This window comes from Puma concolor, chromosome B4 (assembly GCF_028749965.1).
Source record: "Puma concolor isolate L17-30 chromosome B4, mPumCon1.1.hap2, whole genome shotgun sequence".
Lineage (NCBI taxonomy): Eukaryota > Metazoa > Chordata > Mammalia > Carnivora > Felidae > Puma > Puma concolor.
Genome location: NC_141673.1, coordinates 101,872,462 through 101,889,771, shown reverse-complemented (window position 1 = coordinate 101,889,771; position 17,310 = coordinate 101,872,462). Strand labels below are relative to the sequence as shown.

At 52.6% G+C, this 17,310-nt stretch overlaps 1 protein-coding gene and 1 long non-coding RNA gene across 4 annotated transcripts in view; both read right to left on the bottom strand.

Moving 5' to 3' along the window:
• Nucleotides 1–17,310, bottom strand: part of LOC147579373 (uncharacterized) — a 270,292-nt gene that overhangs the window by 167,954 nt on the left and 85,028 nt on the right. The window lies entirely within an intron of this gene.
• Nucleotides 138–12,719, bottom strand: TNFRSF1A (TNF receptor superfamily member 1A). 3 transcript variants are annotated; one of them, XM_086714255.1, is made up of 9 exons: nucleotides 12,245–12,719; nucleotides 4,773–4,926; nucleotides 4,395–4,523; nucleotides 4,042–4,191; nucleotides 3,727–3,805; nucleotides 2,143–2,216; nucleotides 1,906–2,016; nucleotides 1,572–1,600; nucleotides 138–1,400 (listed from the first exon to the last, which is right to left on the bottom strand). In XM_086714255.1, the coding sequence occupies exons 1-9, from the start codon at nucleotides 12,281–12,283 to the stop codon at nucleotides 717–719; spliced, it is 1,449 nt and encodes a 482-aa protein (XP_086570381.1). In that variant the 5' UTR covers nucleotides 12,284–12,719; the 3' UTR covers nucleotides 138–716. The 3 variants fall into 3 exon arrangements, with proteins under 3 accessions (XP_086570381.1, XP_086570382.1, XP_086570383.1); XM_086714256.1 differs by lacking the exon at nucleotides 12,245–12,719 and having other exon boundaries at nucleotides 4,116–4,191; nucleotides 4,773–4,911; XM_086714257.1 differs by lacking the exon at nucleotides 12,245–12,719 and having other exon boundaries at nucleotides 4,116–4,191; nucleotides 4,395–4,611; nucleotides 4,773–4,898.

The window sequence follows — 17,310 nt, the reverse complement described above, 5'->3', positions numbered from 1 at the left end:
CAGGCTGCTCCTTTGTCAGCTGGTATCATGGTGGTGGGGTACCTGGCCCAAGCTCAGGGCTTTTCCCAGCCCACCCCCATCAGGATCGCAGTCTCTGCCCCAGCCTCCCACACCCACCACTCAGAAGGACCACCCCGTCCAGGAGCAGAGCTTTAATTCCAGAGTTTTAGTGTATTTACAAAAGTCCACAGCTCCTGCTGGCCGCCCCATTGTTCTGTGCCTGCCCCTGCCTTCGGACAGGTCAGCTCACCCTGTGCTTGTCCAGGCAGGGGGCAGAGGCGTGCCCAGTTTCTATTAGTGTAACATAATTGATAAAAAAGATTGCTTATCTACTGTGACAAGGGCCCAGGGATCACCCAGAGGCCCCGAAGCTGCGTTGCTGGGTTTTCCAAACCCAAAGTGGGTGATGAGGCATGGCGCCCCTCATCTCTACAACCACAAGCTGGGGCCCCTGGCACACTCAGCCTCTCTCAGGATCACACGCACACATCTGTCACACACAAGGCTGACCCTCCGGCAGTGCTCCGAAAACGGAGAAAATTCTGTGTACACTGAGGGAGTAGCACCAAGTAGGTGGCTGCCAGCTCCTGCCTGCCCCTTCGTGTCCCTTGTCCAGAAAGAGGGGATCCGGAGGGCACCTCGCACCGTCCTTCTGGGCCGCCCCGCCTGTAGGCAGCGGTCCTCAGAGCAGGCCCCTCACGGGGCGGGGCGTGGCCTCACCGGAGGAGGCGGGGCGGGGGCGACAGGGAGGCCGGGGCGCACAGCGCCTCCTCGATGTCCTCCAGGCAGCCGAGCAGGTCCATGTCGCGGAGCACGCGGCCCAGCAGCTCCAGCGTGGCTTCGCGTCGTGGCGTGCGTCGCCGCCAGGCCGCCAGCATGCTGTAGTGCGCCTCGCGCAGGCAGCGCCCGTTCTGCAGCTCCAGCCGCTCGATCTCGTGCTCGCTCAGCCCCAGCCGCCGCACGAACTCCTTCCAGCGCGACGGGGGCACGCCGTCCACCACCGCGTACAGCGTCGCCGGGTCGGCGGGATCCACTGCGAGGAAGCCGGGCGGTGAGCCTCTGGCCGCGGAGGCGGCTCCGCCCGTCCCCTCGCGCGCACGCGCCCTCCAGGAGCTCCACCCACCTGGCCCTGCAAGGAGCTCACCTGGGCGTTGAGTGTGGGTGCTGTCCTCCCATTTCTGAACTGGGGTGGAGATGGGGCTGGAGGCTGGAGCCGCGGAGAGGATGGGGCCAGCCCCCTGGTAGGGTGGAGCCATCTCTCTGGAGACGGATGCAGCCCTCAAATTAGCCCAGTCGCTAGGAGTGAAGGTGGGGCTGGGAGTGAAGGTGGGGCTGGGGGTAAAGGTGGGGCTGGGGATGGGACTGAAGCCTGGACCTGTGGCCAGGGGCTGAGGCTCTCCCTGAAAGAGAGAAGGCACAGCGTTAGTGGAGGAAAGGACAAACAGCCCGAACCTTCTTTATTTCTGGAGGGGGGTTGGAATTAAGGGTGACCGAGGGTCATTTAGGTATTACAAGATTGTAATGGACAATCAGCGGGAAAGACTGGGGGTAGGTTCCTGGTTTCATCTTACCTCTTTTGTAGGTGTTGATTTCCCACAAACTGAGAAAAAAGAAACCAAGCGTCACAAATTTCACTTCCTCTCTCAGCCCTGGCGCCCATACCGGGGCTGGCCCTGGGGACTTGTGGTGACATGCTTCAGGGCCAAAGTGGCCCCAGGGACAAGAGACCTACTGATGCATTGTGACCTCTCATCAAGCCATCAGGGCCACCTCCTGCCAGCGGGGTCCTCAGCAGCAAGCTAAGGGGACACTCCCTCATTTCCCTCCATGCTGATCCCTCTCACCCACTCAACCCCTCCCACATCCCCCAGCAGCAAGCTTTCCCCTCCCAAGGGCCCCACTCACCAATGGAGAAGAGCTTGGACTTCCGCCGTTGGTAGCGGCACATTAAACCAATGGAGAAGGATAAAACGCAAATGCCGAAGAAGATCACGAGAGGCAGCAGCACTGTGGTGCCTGGAGGCGAGGCAGATTGTGGTGAGAGGAGAAGGGAAGCAGGAAGGGCAGGGCTGGCTGGGTAGGTGGAGGGGCAAGGATTAGGAGAGGGCAGGTGAGCATGGGAAAGGGGTTATTTCTCCTCACCTGGGTCCTGAGGGTCCTTAACAGTTTCCACGATGGGTACGCACAACTTCGTACACTCTGTGTTTTTCTTACAGCTGAAAGAAGAGATCGCACAGGTACGTAGGGGCCCTCCCCCAAGAGGAAGACAGGGGAAAAAGGAAAAAGAAGAAAACTCCATACTGTTGGAAATTTCTTTGCTTTCCAAACATTTTAGCTATCTCTTGAAATAATGGAAATTAAACCTCTCCTGACTCAGAGGAATGAAACGCAAGCCAATCACAAAATCATTTCCTTTTAGAATTGGAAGTAATCTCAAGGAGGCTGTGTAGAAAGAACTAATTCAAAGCAGTAAGGGGCAGGGTGTGAATTCCAGTCCATTCGTTGGCTGGCACTGTGACTCCAAGCAAGTCATTTAACCTGTAAGCCTCAGTTTGCTCATCAGTAAAGTAAGACCCTTACCCACCTGTCAGAATTGAGAAGTGAGATCATTATGCCTGGCATATAGAAAGCACTCGATAAATGGTGGCTGTCACTGAACTGTTGTGAGAATCCCATGGCAAAGAGAGGTTGGAGAGCTTTTTCTTGAGATGACATTGCTAGTGACAATCCCTGACTTTGTGGAAAGAGGGGTCAAACATGCATGTGAAAATTTTAAAAAGACTTATTTTGGGGGGCAGCCAGAGAACACTCTAGAACAAGCACATCTTCCCCCTGCTGGAAGCTGTCACTGGGCAGCAGGAGTAATGAGAACTCCATGAGGGGCTAGAAGGAACTTGGGAAGGTCAATGCTCCGCAGGAAGAGGCAACCTCACAAACTCACAGTGAGAACCACATGGAATGAATGTAAAAGCTCTTTGAAGGAGAAAAGACACTTAGTAGAAAAAGAAAACAAATAGTCTGGTGTTACTTTATAGCTGTACAGCTTTGCCAAGTAGATGTCATTATCCTTACTTTAAAGGTAAGAAAACTAAGGTTCAGAGATGTTAAGTAACTTGCCCAAGGTCACACATAAGTGGCTAGGCTGAGATTTGAACTTGTAGAGCCCTCAGAGTTCCTTCTTTGCAAGCAAGTATGCAAGAACAGACCCTGTGGAGCCAAAAGAAGTGAGGAGGCCTGAACAGAGACTGGGGAAGAAATACCATACTGCCTCAAAGATGCCATCACTAAAAAGCACCATCATTTACATACTACATACACACACAGAGCTGCCAGTTAAACCATGATACATCATCAATTGTAAGATGCAGTCTGATTTCAGAGACATGAAAATGTGCGTCCTAGAATCCATGAACTATATGTAGTAGACCCTGTCACCCCAAAATCCAAATGTCTAAGTTCAAAGAACTGCAAGTCCGTGGAGTATGAGCCTCTATTCCCAAAGACTTCTTCAGATTTTAGGAACAATTCTGGCGGGGGGTCGGGAGGGCAGGAAGAAGGACTGTCTGGTGTTTTGACACCAAGAATCAACCAGTCAGTAAGAACCAGAGCATCCTGGGCTGTCTCCCTTGCCCTGCTGGTGGCTCTCACCTGCAGCCACCCCATTCGCCGCCCCACCCCAAGCCCCCTCACCCGATCCAGTGCCCAGCAGCCAGTGGAGATACTCACTTAACACAAGAGACGCATTCATTCCCTCTTAGAAAGAACCCCGCGTGGCAGGTGCATACAGTATTCTGTGTCTCCTTGCCTGTGGGGAGAGATACAATACAGCTAGAGGAGGGGCACCCCGCACCAAGGACCACAGGGAAAGCTAGGAGGGGCAGGGGGCAGATGGCCAGAATGGTCCCACAGACTTCGGGAGTGGGAAGGAGAGGAAGTGTGGGGTCAGGGGGCTGGGGTACAGAAAGGCAGAGGCCTTTCTCCTGAGACAGGGCCCACCCTGGGGCAGGGAGCGGGGCCGGGCTATGGAAGAGCTGTGCTCACAGGAGATCTGCACCGTGCCGTTGAGGCAGAGGCTGCAGTTTAGGCACTGGAAATGGGTTTCACTCCAGTAATACCGGTACTGGTTCTTCCTGCAGCCACACACGGTGTCCCGGTACACTGTGCAAGGAGATATCTCCACCTGGTACATTTCTGGAGGGGGGAGGAGACAGGGTGTGAGCACAACCCCCCCCCCCCACCGTGTGTGTCTTTCTCTGTACACACGCCCACACCCCTGCACTCAATTATGCATGCACATTCCTGTGTTTGCCCTCACACACAGACAGGCGAGCCCACTGCTCTAACACATCCTCCTGACATTCCATTTAGAGCCCTCGCCACCTCCTGAGACTCACCTTTTCGGCATTTGGAGCAGCTAAGGCACTGTCTGAGGTAGTTCTCTGAAGCAGTAAATGTGCCATTTTCACATTCTCTGCAGTCCGTGTCCAGCCCTGGGCCCGCACAGTCATTGTACAGGTAGGTCCCTGTGATGGGGGATCAGTTAGGTTGCAGCGGGAGCTCAAGGAAGGAGCCCTATGCTAGAGAGAATAGCCAGGGCCATGCCTCTGAAGTCTGTAAGAGAGGAAAGAAGGGAGAAAATCCCAGCCCAGAAGAGGCAGCAAAGTTAGGAGCCTGGAGGTCAGAGATCCCCAAGTTCTAGAATATCTGGAAAAAGCAAAGGAAGAAGGAGGACCCCGTAACTGAGGTGATTCACTGTTCCCACTTTCTCCTACCTTTGTGGCACTTCGTACAGCAAATGGAATTATCTTGAGGGTGAATATATTTTCCTTGGGGACATGGAATAGCTCTCTTCTCCCGGTCCCTGAGGTGAGGGACCAGTCCAATAACCCTTAATGGGTATATTTCCACCAACAGAGCCAGAAGTACCTGGGGAAGAATCAGACAGAGGAGATCCTATCAGGAGAGGGAGGGTGGGAACCCTAGAGGTAGCAAGTTCAAAGCCTTCCCAGCTCAAGTCCTTTCTCAGTGGAACATTGCCCCCAGGCCATTCCTGCTCACACTGGATATCCTTCCTCTAAGCTTAGACAGCTGGCCCCATGTGATCTAGTGCTTAATTCTTCTCTAGTTGTTCTGTGTACTAATTTTTTTGTCCCTCCAAGTTAAGACTAGTAGACCCCAGGCCTGGACTGTATTTTATCCTTATTTTCCCATAGCAGTTAACAGTGCTGGACACAGGGCGGGTGTTTAAGGAATGTTTTTTTTTTATTGGGAACTGGTTACCTCAATTGGGGCCCTTACTTCCAACAAGGAGCCTTAAGGATATTAAAGTGGTGTTTCTCCTTCTGGGTGCTATGTTCACAGTGTGTTCACTTTGTAAACATCCACAGAGGTGAGCAGTTAGATCTGTGCACTTTCCCAGATTGCGTAATTCCAGTAGAAAGGGTATGTTTATAAAATCAGATTGGAGGGGGCACCTGGGTGGCTCAGTTGGTTAAAGCATCCAGCTAGACTCTTGGTTTCGGCTCATGATCTCACGGTTCACGCCCCATATCTGCTCTGCACTGACAGCAATGGAGCCCGCTTAGCTGGGATTCTCTCTTCCTCTCTCTCTGCCCCTCCCCTATTTGCGCTATCTCTCTCTTTTTCAAAATAAACAAATAAATAAATAAAACTTTAAAAATAAATAAAATCAGATTGGAGTGGAAGTAAGTGACGTTTCTGTGGGCACCATTTGTAGGGAGTGGGCAAAAGGAAGAGTTTCTTTATAAATCTGTATCAAAACCTCACTCAGGATTCTGCCCTCAGACCTCATGCTGCATCCCCTTCCACCAGGTTGCACAAATACCCCAGGTTGGCCAGGGCAAACGGGGAGGGCAGTAAAAGGGAAAGTTTCAGGGTGGGAATGAGGTAGGAGATTGACAAAGTTTAGGTCCAGGCAGGATTGGAAAAAGGCATGTAGGTTACATACAATGTATGTATCCAGAGGCTGGTGATCGGGCTCAGGTGACCATCAAGTCAGGAGCTGAGGATGGGCTGGAGTCCTGATGCCCTTTGCACACAGGGGCATTCTGAGAGGCACCTTTTACAGCCTCAGGGCAAGCCCTCAGCAGCTGAATCACTTGCCCAGTTCTGGCTTCAGAGCCAGGGACAGCAAAGCCAGGAGTCAGTGTTGAGCTCCAGCCTAGACTTTTTTCCTTGATCTCTTAATCAGCCTCTTTCTGGCTTTTCCTGGGTCTTGATTTTCTTTTTTTTCCCTCTGCTATAAGAGCTGCTTTATGTAAAGATAAGAGGATGTCCTCAAAGCATGTTAAAATTGGAGAAAGACTAATCTGATCACAGAAACCCCAGTCCGAGACAGGACAGCACAGCAGCCCACAGCCCGGTAGGCAGGCAGGCAGGTCGTGCTTGCCCTGAGTCACCCTCTGGGAGACACTGCAGCCTGGAAGCTGGAGCCTCAGCCACAATCAGAAGCCACACTGAGAAACAGAGCAGCGGCCAAGGCAGGGCTGCGCTCCCCTACTCAGAGAGCAGTCCCCTCCCTGAGCCACTCCAGCATGCCGTCTCCCCTGAACAAGACAGGGGCGTCCAGGGCCACAGGAATAATTCAGGGTGGCTATAGGAAGAACTTCCCAATCCTGAAATTGTGGTTCCTTTCCCCGAAGAGCTCTCAGGACCCAAGGTTACTGGCACTTGAAATTCCATGCAGGGCCCCCTCCTGCAGGAGCAAAGCCAACCGGCAGAGACAAAGTCAGGAAGAAAAACTGAGGGCTCCAGTTCTGCCTCCCCCCACCCCCCACAGCATTGGTGGGGAGCCTTTCAGGGACCACAGGCCTGTGAGGAGTAAGCTTCCAAGGAAGGACGGAGGGAGGGAGGGAGAGAGGCTTTCTCAAGCCTAGCATCCCCCTGGGTCTCCAGCACTTTGGGGGTTAAGTCAGATCCGGGAAAGAGAAATCTTTTCCCAGCAACTCCGCCCAGTGACTCAGGCCAGGGAGGGAGGGCATCTAGGGGAAGGGAGATAGAACCAGCAGCTTCCCCAGCTCCTCAAGGGTCATGAGTCAGCACGAAGGCTGAAGGGACCAGCCAGCAATTAGAACCCCATCTGAGCCCTTTCTCCTGTGGGCCAGGCTCTCCTTCCAACCCCCACTCGGAGCACACTTCCTCCCCCCGCCACCCTCCCCTTCAAAAGAGTCGGCAACAGACCCCTGTCCCACTTGGCCCGCATATTTCGGGAAATGGCCCCCTCTCCCAATCCATCCCAAAGGGAAGTCTCCTCAACCCCTGGCTTCCTCCCAGCGGGTCACTACCCACCCCCACTGAGGGGCCACTCAGCTCTTTCTCCGCCCCTCAGCATCCTTCCTTTAGACCAGGCCCCACCCAGGCTCCTCCTCCCCATCCAACCAGTCCCCAACCGACCAGCCCTTTCCCTGGATTCTCACAGGAGGCCCCTGACACCCCCCAGTTCCAAAAGGAAGTAAACTAAGGCTGCCCTCTCACCCGGGGTTCACTGCATTCCCACAGCCTGACTGATTCTGGCCAGTTGGATTGGGTTTGGGGACCTCCCTGGGGTCCCCAAACAATCCTTAGGAAATAAGGCCAGTCCTGAGTCTCCATAGCCCCTCCCTGCAAGTCCACTGGCAGCACAGGAAAAACTCCAGAGCCCTGAACGCTCACTTCCAGGAGTAAGGAGGCAGGCAAGAAGGGATGTAAGACAGCCAGCACTATTTCCCAGGTCTCTCATAGTCCCCAGCAGTGCTCCAGCCAGCCTGCTCTTGACCCCTCCTAGCCAGGGCCTCAGGCCCCCACCAGTCGGCACCAGCTGGCTCTGGGGAGCGTGTCCTTCTTAGCAGCTGCACCTTGCAGCTGAATTAGGAGGTGAGCTCTGAGAGCAAAGACCCTAGCCAGCCTGCACCTGTCGCCTGGAGCAGGGGAAGGGCAGGAAGCTGGGAGGTGCCTGGGGAGAGACAGTTGAGGGGGTGGCCCAGCACCCCTCCAACTCCCCCACAACTTCCGCTTGGGGAGACTTTAAAGTGAGACTTCCTGTACCAGGGCTGCAGAGGGGGCGGAGAGGATGAGAGCAGAGCGACCCTGTGGTCTAACCCTGACCCGGCACCTCATGACCTAGCTGTGCCCTTCCCCTGCATTAATTTGTTCACGAAATTAAAATGTGTTTGTTCTTTTAATGTCAATCTTCGGGGAGCTTATGACAGCTTCTCCTCTAAGAGCTCGGTTGAGATCCCACCTCCCTCCGCTGAAGCCCTCCATTAATGCCACTTCCTCCTCTTGAGCTCATTAGATGCCCAGCCCCCTGTGAAGACCAATAACAGGGATTAACTATATCTACTTTGGGATCTTATTATAATATAATTATCCTGAGCGTGTAGATATGATCTCCCCGAAAGGACCATAAACTCTTATGAGATAAGCGATCAGAAAGAGCGTGTGTGGTCAGAGATAGTGTCTTATGGTCTTGGTATCTTCCCAGCCCCCAAAACCAAAGGAAGGAGCAGAATAATCATTGATTGGCCAATCTAACGACTCATCTGTCTTCCACTCCAGTCGAAGCCAGTGACTCCCAGAGAGGGAAATAGAAGAGTCAGGGCTCCCGTGAAGGAACATACTCATCTCCAGGGGAGAGTGGTCAAACTATGCCCACTCCTTCCCACACGCATGCACACACACGCACACTCCCTTTTGAGTATCACTGGTGAATGATCCAAAGGCAGATAAGAGTTTGAGAAGCCCTGCTCTAGTCTGTTAGGTACGCACTTCATTTAGCTGTTCCCAGACCCTCAACATGCCCCAAACCTAGTTCATCAATCTCTTGGTCTAGACAAATGTTACACCACCAACTTCTCAGCACCCACAGTGTGAGAGCTTTGCCACCCTTCTCTCCTCAAGGTCCCCCGTCCCGATCCTGCGGCCATCCAGCCTGTCAGTTCATCTCGCCAGTCCGTCTTCCATGATCTCTCAGTCCTGTCCATAATCATGGGTTGCCTCACGCTCGCATTATTGCAACTGTCTTCCAGCTGATGGCCCAGCCACCAGCCTCTTTCCTGCTCCAATCCATCCTACGCACTTTATCTGTGTTCATGCTTCAACTTGTACCCACATGTGTGGGAATCTTCTTCTCCAGAGCCTGACCTTGAACATCAGTTCCACACAAGTCACTCCTTCCCTGTGTGAGTATTTGCAGAGGTACCTCACTGCTATTCTGAACACACTCCCAGCTGCCATGGGTCTTTCAGAGAACTGCTTCTGAATGAATGAATGAATGAATGAATGAATGAATTCCTCGAATTCCTCTACTTGGGACTACATTCAAAGTCTCTCTTCATCCCCGCCCCCACTCCCTCCAATTTTCTCATTCTCACATCTTCTTGTTCCTCAACATGGTCCTTCCATCTCCAGCCAAGGTGTTCAGCTTCCTGCCACCACCATCCCCAACACAAAATCCCACCTCTCCATTCCCCTACTCTCCCTCAAACCAGTCTCCCTTCTTTCTAGCCACGCTGCCAGTCAGTGACTTTGAATCTCAACTCCAAATCCAGTTTTCTATGAGGATTTCCCTTCCTCATTCCATCTGACCAATGCCTGTTCCTCGAGTCATTCCATAGAGTTAGGGAGTATCACATGGGCACCAGGTCCCATATAGCTGCTAGGGACCTAGTGAATTCACGCCACCCATGCTATCAAGCTCTCAGCCAGGTCAGAGACAATCCATTCATTGTAGGCTCTGCAGTCTATGCAGGAGGGGTTCCTGGGGCAGAGACACCAGAGATGAGGCCAGCTAAGCAAGAAAAAGCAGCTGGATGATGCTCATTCCCTTCCCTGGTCCTGCCTCCCATCCATGTCCCAGGGCACCACATCAAAACGCTTTTGTGGATATTCTCCCCAGACTGTTCTGAGCTCATTTTTTTGCTGTAAGCCATCTTGGCTCCCAGACTGCAAGCTCTTTGAGAACAGCAAAATCCTAGGAGCTTTGCCACACTCTCTCCTGTATTCTTCTCCACTACCTCCCACACACACAACCACACATATACTCTGGTGCGTTCGGTATTGCCCAGTGACTGGTGAGCAATTGAAAACAGCTCAGGCCTTTCATTCCTTCTCTTTCCCCTCCAGCTCCAAGCTGAACTTGGGTCCCTTCACAGCCAACCTCCCACTTGCCATCTTCCGCCCCTGCCACCAGGCACTTCCCTTTATCTCTTCAGGCCTCCTCTGTCTTCCAAGCACAGGAGCCCCCGAGTAATCCCTACTATACTAACAAAACAAATCTAACGCTTACTGAGTGCTTTCTATTTGCTAGACCTTATTCTTCTACTAGAATGTAGACTCCATGGGGGCAGAGATTTCGTTCACTGCTGTCACCCCAGCACTTAAAATAATGTCTAGCACAGACCCAGCACTTAATACTTTGAAGATCTAACACGCAGTAGACCCTTGAACAATGCAGAGATTAGGAGCATCAGCATCCCCCCACTTAATCACAAATCCACGTATAACTTTTGACTCCCCCCAAAACTTAACTAATAGCCTACTGTTGACTGGAAGCCTTACCGATAACATCAACAATTGATGAACACATACTTTGTGTGTTATGTGTATTATATGCCGCATCCTTACAAGAAAGTAAGCCAGAGAAAAGGAAATGTTAGTAAGAAAATTAGAAAAAGAAAATATGTTTACAGTACTGTATTTAATGGGAAAGAAATCCACATATAAGTGGACGTGCACAGTTCAAACCCATGTTTGTTCAAGGGTCAACTGTGTGTCAATCTATTTAATCTTCAAAACACCATTAGGAAGTAGTGATCATTATATCCATTTTAGAGATAAAGAAACTAAGACATGAAAGGTTACGTAGCCTGCTCAAGTTCGGGCAGCTAGTCTGTGAGGGAGCCAGGATTTGAATCCAAGTGATGTACCCCCAAAGAGAGAAGAGAAGACAAGGCAGTCGGACGGGGGCTGAGGGAGCCTGGGAGAAGGACAGACTTGAGAGAAGTCATGAGACAGGCTGGGGAGACAGGAGGTGAGACAGTGAGAATAAGAGTAAGAACTCAGGTTGAGAGAGAGGTGCTGCACGGGGAATCACGGTCTGGAGATGTGGACTCCCAGCAGAAAAGAGAGGGAGAGGGAGGCACCAGAGAGAAAAAGGTTCAGAAAGGAGACTTCTGGGGAAACCAACAGAAAAGGAAGAAATGGTTAGTAGAGACAGGACAAGACCCAGAGAGGACAGTGAGGAAGATGGGGGCCAGAGACAGGCAGGGACCCAGGAGAAACTGGCCAACCACAGGCCAGGAAAATCCGCCCTACTAGGTGGGGGACAGGGGCTCCCGGTATCGCACAGGCTGATTCCAGGACATGCAGGGAGATGGAGGATACATTGAAACAAGGCTGAGGCACAAGAAAGGGACATTTTCCAGTGACGAAAACAACTTTCTACTAACTTCCCCAAACTGATCTGTGGAAGAAGAAACGAAGAGATTGTTGTTTGGGTCTGTGGGGAGGGGGCTGAAGGCTGGCCACAGGGTCTGGGACCAGGTGGAGGCGCTGGCAGCTGTCTAGAGTCAGTCCAACGGAGGGCACCTGCCTAGAAGCTGAGCCAGAAGCAGAGAGTGGGGAATGCCAGCAGGTGGGCGTCCTGGCCCTGGGGGGCTCTCCACTGCCCTGTCCCTATCCGGTTCCCACTCCACTCCCAAATACCCCCTCTCCACACGGGCACACACACACAGCATCCCAAACTTACCCACCAGCCCATCTCCATTCCCAGACTCAGTTTCCCCCTTCACTAGCATCCAACTCCTATGCCCTGCCAAGGTTTGTTCAGCCAAAGCCCACGGGCAGCCTCACCTCTCCCACCCCACACACACCGGCTGGCCACCTGACCGGAGGACAGAACTCTGAGTCATCTGGACTCCAAGAGGACGAAACGTCCTTCTTCCACTCCTTTCCTTACCCTTCCGAAATGCGCCCCGCCTCCGGGGATCACCTGCCCCCACATTCCTGGCCACCCCAAAGCCCAGCAAACTTCCTTGGCTGTCCTCGGGTTCCCTTTCACCCTCGGCCTTGCCTCCGACTCAGAGCAGGCCTCAGAATGGGAAACCCGAACTTCTGGCCGAGTTTGAAGTTGGGCCACGCCGGCCGAAGGTCGGGGCCCGGGGCGAGGGCCCACTCCGGAGGGGCGGCGCCCTCCCCCCTCCTCCCCCCCGCCCCCAGCCCACTAGGCCCTCGTCCGGGGTCTTACCAGTGGCTGCAGGAGGCCAGGCACGGTGGGGAGGCCCATGTCCGGCCAGTTGTGGCTTCTCACTCCCCCATCAGGGCTCAGGCAGTGGCGGCGGCGGCGGCGGCGGCGGCGGCGGCGGCGACCGGAGTCCGGGATGCGCGGGGTCGGGAGGTCCCAAGAAGAGCCCGCACCCCGGGGAGGGAAGCTGAGCGGGATGGGCTTGGGGTGAAGGTCACCGCCTGATCCCAGGGACCTCACACCCCTAAGGCCAGAGCCGGAGCCGAGTCCGGAGAACTGGGAGAAAACTAAAGCAGAAAGGAGAGTGGAGGTAGAAGGGAAGGGAGAGTGGCAGATGGGGTGTTGCAACTTCGGGACAGGAAGAGCCTGGGGGAGGAGACAGGAGGAGGCGGGAGGAGGGGGGCGAAGGTCTTTAACCCTTCGTAGCTCAGTCAGAGGCGCCAGAGTCCCGGATCCAGCAGCCTGGTGCCCGCAACCCACCAATCGGACCCCTCCCGACCCACCCCCCCACCCCCCACCCCCCACGGCGCGATAAGCCCCTCCCTCCTCACCCAGTCACCCGGCCTTCCCCACGTGAACACCACTGGAACGATTCAGGGCTTTGGAGTCAAACTCACTGGGTTTCAGTTCAGAATCCTCTGCCTTTGAGCTGGGTGGTCTGGGACAAATAACCAACACTCTGTGGGTCTGTTTTCCAGTTTGTGAAATGGAGAGAGAACACCTAGCTCATGGGGTTACTGTAAGGACTGACTGAGACAGGACAGGTAAGCATATGATCCATGACAGGTACTTGGTGTTCCTTAAGAACTCTTCCCTTAGCCCCAGAGTTCTCCACCGACACCCCAAATCTCGCTTTCTTGGGAATTTACCCCTCCGACCCAAACTCAAACTTGGAGTAAACCCAAACCCTAGTTTTCTGCCCTCACTGGGGCCCTGACACCACCCCCCCCCCCCCCAATCTGGTGCTCATTCACTCTCTGCCGGGCTGGGACCCCCCCAGGCGCTGATGTGCCTCTGCCGCAAAAAAAAAAAAAAAAAAAAAAAAAAAAAAGAACGCAAAATCTCCACCAAGCCTCCTTTATTGACAGTAACAATGCCTAGCCCACCTACATGGGAAAATGCTGTCATGAGGCTTGATGAGATCATTATTCGTGAAAATCACAGATACCTGGATCAGGTATTACCAGTATATTCTCAGTGCCCCCTTTCCCAAATACTCTGATACATCAATCCAAATTGACCTTAGACATAATCTGCTGCAGCACCTTGTTTTATAGATTAATCGTGTGATTCTTTTTTTTATTTAAAATTTTTTTATGTTTAATTTTGAGAGAGAGACAGAGAGCTAGTGGGGGAGAGGCAGAGAGAGGGAGACACAGAATCCGAAGCAGGCTCCAGGCTCCGAGCTGTCAGCACAGAGCCCGACACAGGGCTCAAACTCACAACCCGTGAGATCATGACCTGAGGCGAAGTCTCAGAGAAAACCGAGGCCTGGGGACACACAAGGCATGTTCTCTGCACCACCAGCTGAAACCCCCGAGCCCCAACTTCAGTCCAAGGGCCCATTTTGCTATGATAGACACATTGCCACTTTTCTATCCGTCCCCTTGAGTCAGACACCACACTCTGACTCTGGGTATTTCATGCCACCCCCATTTGTGCAGGGTCTCACCCAAATGAATCCCACAACAAGGCTACAACGTTCACCCAAATATCCTATAGGCACAATGACCTTCACTATACCCCATCCAGGCCCAAGGTCCTCCATCTACTGAGGTTGCTAGAAACGCAGGGAGACTGGAGGGTGAGGTCCTAGGTCTTTGTGACTTGGAATCAGAGCTCCTGGTTCCCTCTCCCCTTGATCTTCCAGCTGACCCCACACCTTAGACTCCACACTCCCTGGCTCTCCCTGGCCTCCCCTTTTTGATCCCAAGAGTAGGACATCTGTAGATGACAGTGGAGCTCAGATGCCTCCCACCTCTCTCTGGCTGATTTCACTCCACCCCATCCTCCAGCTTCTGAAGAAAAAAGTGCTTACCATATATGAAGCATTCAATAAGTGGTAGCAATGTTAAGAGTTGCACAATTAGTCGCGCCTGAGTGGCTCAGTCCGTCAAACACCGACTTCAGCTCAGGTCATGATTTCACGGTTTGTGAGTTCGAGCCCCACGTTGGGCTCTGTGCTGACAGCTCAGAGCCTGGAGCCTGCTTCAGATTCTGTGTCTCCCTCTCTCTCTGCCTCTCCCCTGCTAGCTCTCTGTCTCTCCCTCAAAAATAAACACAAAAATTTTTTAATAAAAAAAAAGAGTTGCACAATTAATACTATTCACAATTAATAACTTTAATGTCCTAATTTTTAGTGTTACAAGGAATTTTTAATAGTCTGTGTCAGTTGTCAAAGCCATTATATGTAGCCTGGTGCAAAGAGAGTTTCTTTCATTGTTTAGGATAAATGTGTATTTACTTTAAATTTTGAAAAATATGATATTAATTTGTTCAATAAATTATGTTTTTAAAAAAATGGTTTGGGGAACCTGGGTGGCTCAGTCAGTGCAGCAACTGACTTCGGCTCAGGTCATGATCTCATGGCTTGTGAGTTAGAGCCCCGATGGCCCTGTGTTGGCCTCTGTGCTGACAGCTCAGAGCCTGGAGCCTGCTTCAGATTCTGTCTCTTCCTCTCTCTCTCTGCCCCTCCCCTGCTCGTTGTCTGTCTTTCTCTGTCTCTCAAAAATAAATAAACGTTGAAACAAATAGTGAGGGATGGATGCTTGTAAGAACATGAAGGGCTGGGGTGCCTGGCTGGCTCGGTAGGAAGAGGATGCAAATCTTGATCTCCAGGTCAGGAGTTCAAGTCCTACCTTGGGTATAGAGATTACTACAAAAATAAATAAAAACTTAAAAAAAAAAAAAAGGATTATGAAAAGCTAACTAATCTCATGGAGGAGGTGAGAATGTAGCCATAATCCTTCCAGGGCAAAAAAGAAATAATGGAGGGAGAGAATGGAAAGATGGGGAAATAGCAGAGGGGCGACTAGGGGATGATGGAATTGGCCGTTATAGCTTGTAGAGCAATGGATGAAGACAGAAGAGCAGAGACCCCTACCCATCACATGTCGCACACACCCCCACAGCAGCACAGAGTGATCGCAAAGGCACTGGATTCCAAGTCAAGGTGACGTGGGTTCTAGCCCCAGCCCTGCCATCCAACTCCATGTGTGGCACGGAGACATGGTGGGTCATAGCAGGAGACCTGGCTCCAAGCTGGGTCTGTAAGAATCATGAACTTGGGCAAGTCACTTCACCTGCTAACCTGCCCTAGACGGAAAAGGAGGCAACCTAAAGCCTTTCTTCTCTGACACCAATTCTAACTCCTAAACCATGGGGTCCACCGGTACGTACAGATAGGGCATGGAGATAAGGAAACTCCAGCATGGTTAGTAGGGGTGGGTGGTGGGGGTAGAGGAACTGATTGCCATCATCCATAATGAAGTCTGCCAGAGGAGAGGGGCTGGGCCTGGGGAGGGGCAAGGCCCAGGCTGGGCTGCGGCAGAAAGCAGACAAGAGGGCTCAGACGAGGACACCATTGGACACCAATGGTGGTTGTGACACCACCATTTCCCCCCATCAGTTTGAGTTCAGGAAAGGGAAGTCAGAAGTCCTCACGTCAGTTCCTGGTCACAACCTTTCTTACCTCTCCACTCCCTTCACCATCTCCCCCTCTTTCCCCAAGGTTCCCATGGACCGCAGGACAGGGAGATTGTAACTGAGAGGGGTAAGACCAAGGCAGCAAGGGAAGTGTCCCCAAAGATGACGAGGAATAGTAACTTCCGGATGCCAGGTCTGATGCTAGAGAAAGGAACCAGGGTTCCCAAAACTGGGGTTCAACTCACCCCTCAGTTTATCCTTTATTAAAAGCGGTGTGGCGGGGGGGATTGCTGCTGCTGCTGCTCTCTCTGCAATGATGAGAGAATACAGCATAGCAGGCTTTGAAGTTCCAGAAGAAACTGGCCTGAGTCTCATCCTCCCACACCACCCCCACTACAGGACAGTTGATGGGGAGGTGGGCAGGTGAGGGCTTTATCTTACAGCTGCATGGAAGGTGGCACTCAGTGATCACAGAGGAGGATTACTGATGACAGTAAGTAAAGTTGGGGAGGACAAGAAAGTCCAGACAGTGGATGATGGTAAGTCATCCCAAGCATTGCCCAGTAGGTCTCCCAAGGAGAGCAGCACCATGACTTCGCTCTTGCACCCTAACCTGGTGATGGGCACCTAGCACGTGCTCAGCAACGCCCATGGAGGAGCTGGCAGCAAAGTTTGTCTCTGCCAATGCCCCTGAAGAATGGGCCCTTCCATAGTGAAGCCAAGAGGTATGGAAGTCTGGGGCCCAGGGACTTGCATCCACTCCCTACCCCCATACAGCCCTCCAGACATTCCTTATGCAACATACATTTGTTGAGCACCTGCCTACTTGCTCCAAGCGGGACACTGGGCTAGACCCTGAGGATACATAAATGAACAAGATTCATTCCCTGACCACAAGGAGCTCACAGTCTAGCTGGGGAGGCAGACACAAGTGAACGAGAAGGTATGATGCAACATCAGCACCCCAAGAGACGTTATGCTGTGCTATGGGAGGCCAGGGGAGAGGGAAGTGAGCAAATCTGGGGCAGACAAGAAAGGGCAGAAGGCTTCACAGAAGTAGAGGTGTCTGAGTAGGGTTCTAAGGGATACACAGGAGTTCTCCAGATGGTGTGGAAAGCTTCCAGGCCGAGGAAATAGCTTGAGCAAATATGTAGAGGTATGAAAGACACAGAGGCATTGGGGTACGGCTCCGTGGGGGCACAGGCTAGATGGGGCTGGAAAAGGCCTGGAGCCAACTAGGAATGGCTAAGCCTTGACTACATTGGTCTGCTCCGGCCCCTGCCCTAGGAAGGGGAATTGCCCAAGAACGAACAAAGGGGGCTTTTGGGTGGGGTTCCCCACTCAAGTTCAAGAAGAGGATCAAATGTCTGTGTCATTGGAAAGCAGTGTGGCCAGGCCCGGGGTTGGCTTCAGTCATCTTTGGG

Excerpts from the sequence above, each read along its gene's own strand:
- TNFRSF1A (XM_086714255.1), bottom strand. The coding sequence starts at position 12,283 with ATGGGCCTCCCCACCGTGCCTGGCCTCCTGCAGCCACTG. Across the intron at positions 1,601-1,905 it reads GTCCAAGCTCTTCTCCATTG|TTTGTGGGAAATCAACACCT; the intron begins GTGAGTGGGGCC and ends CTTTTTTCTCAG. Across the intron at positions 1,401-1,571 it reads AATCAACACCTACAAAAGAG|GGAGAGCCTCAGCCCCTGGC; the intron begins GTAAGATGAAAC and ends TCTCTCTTTCAG.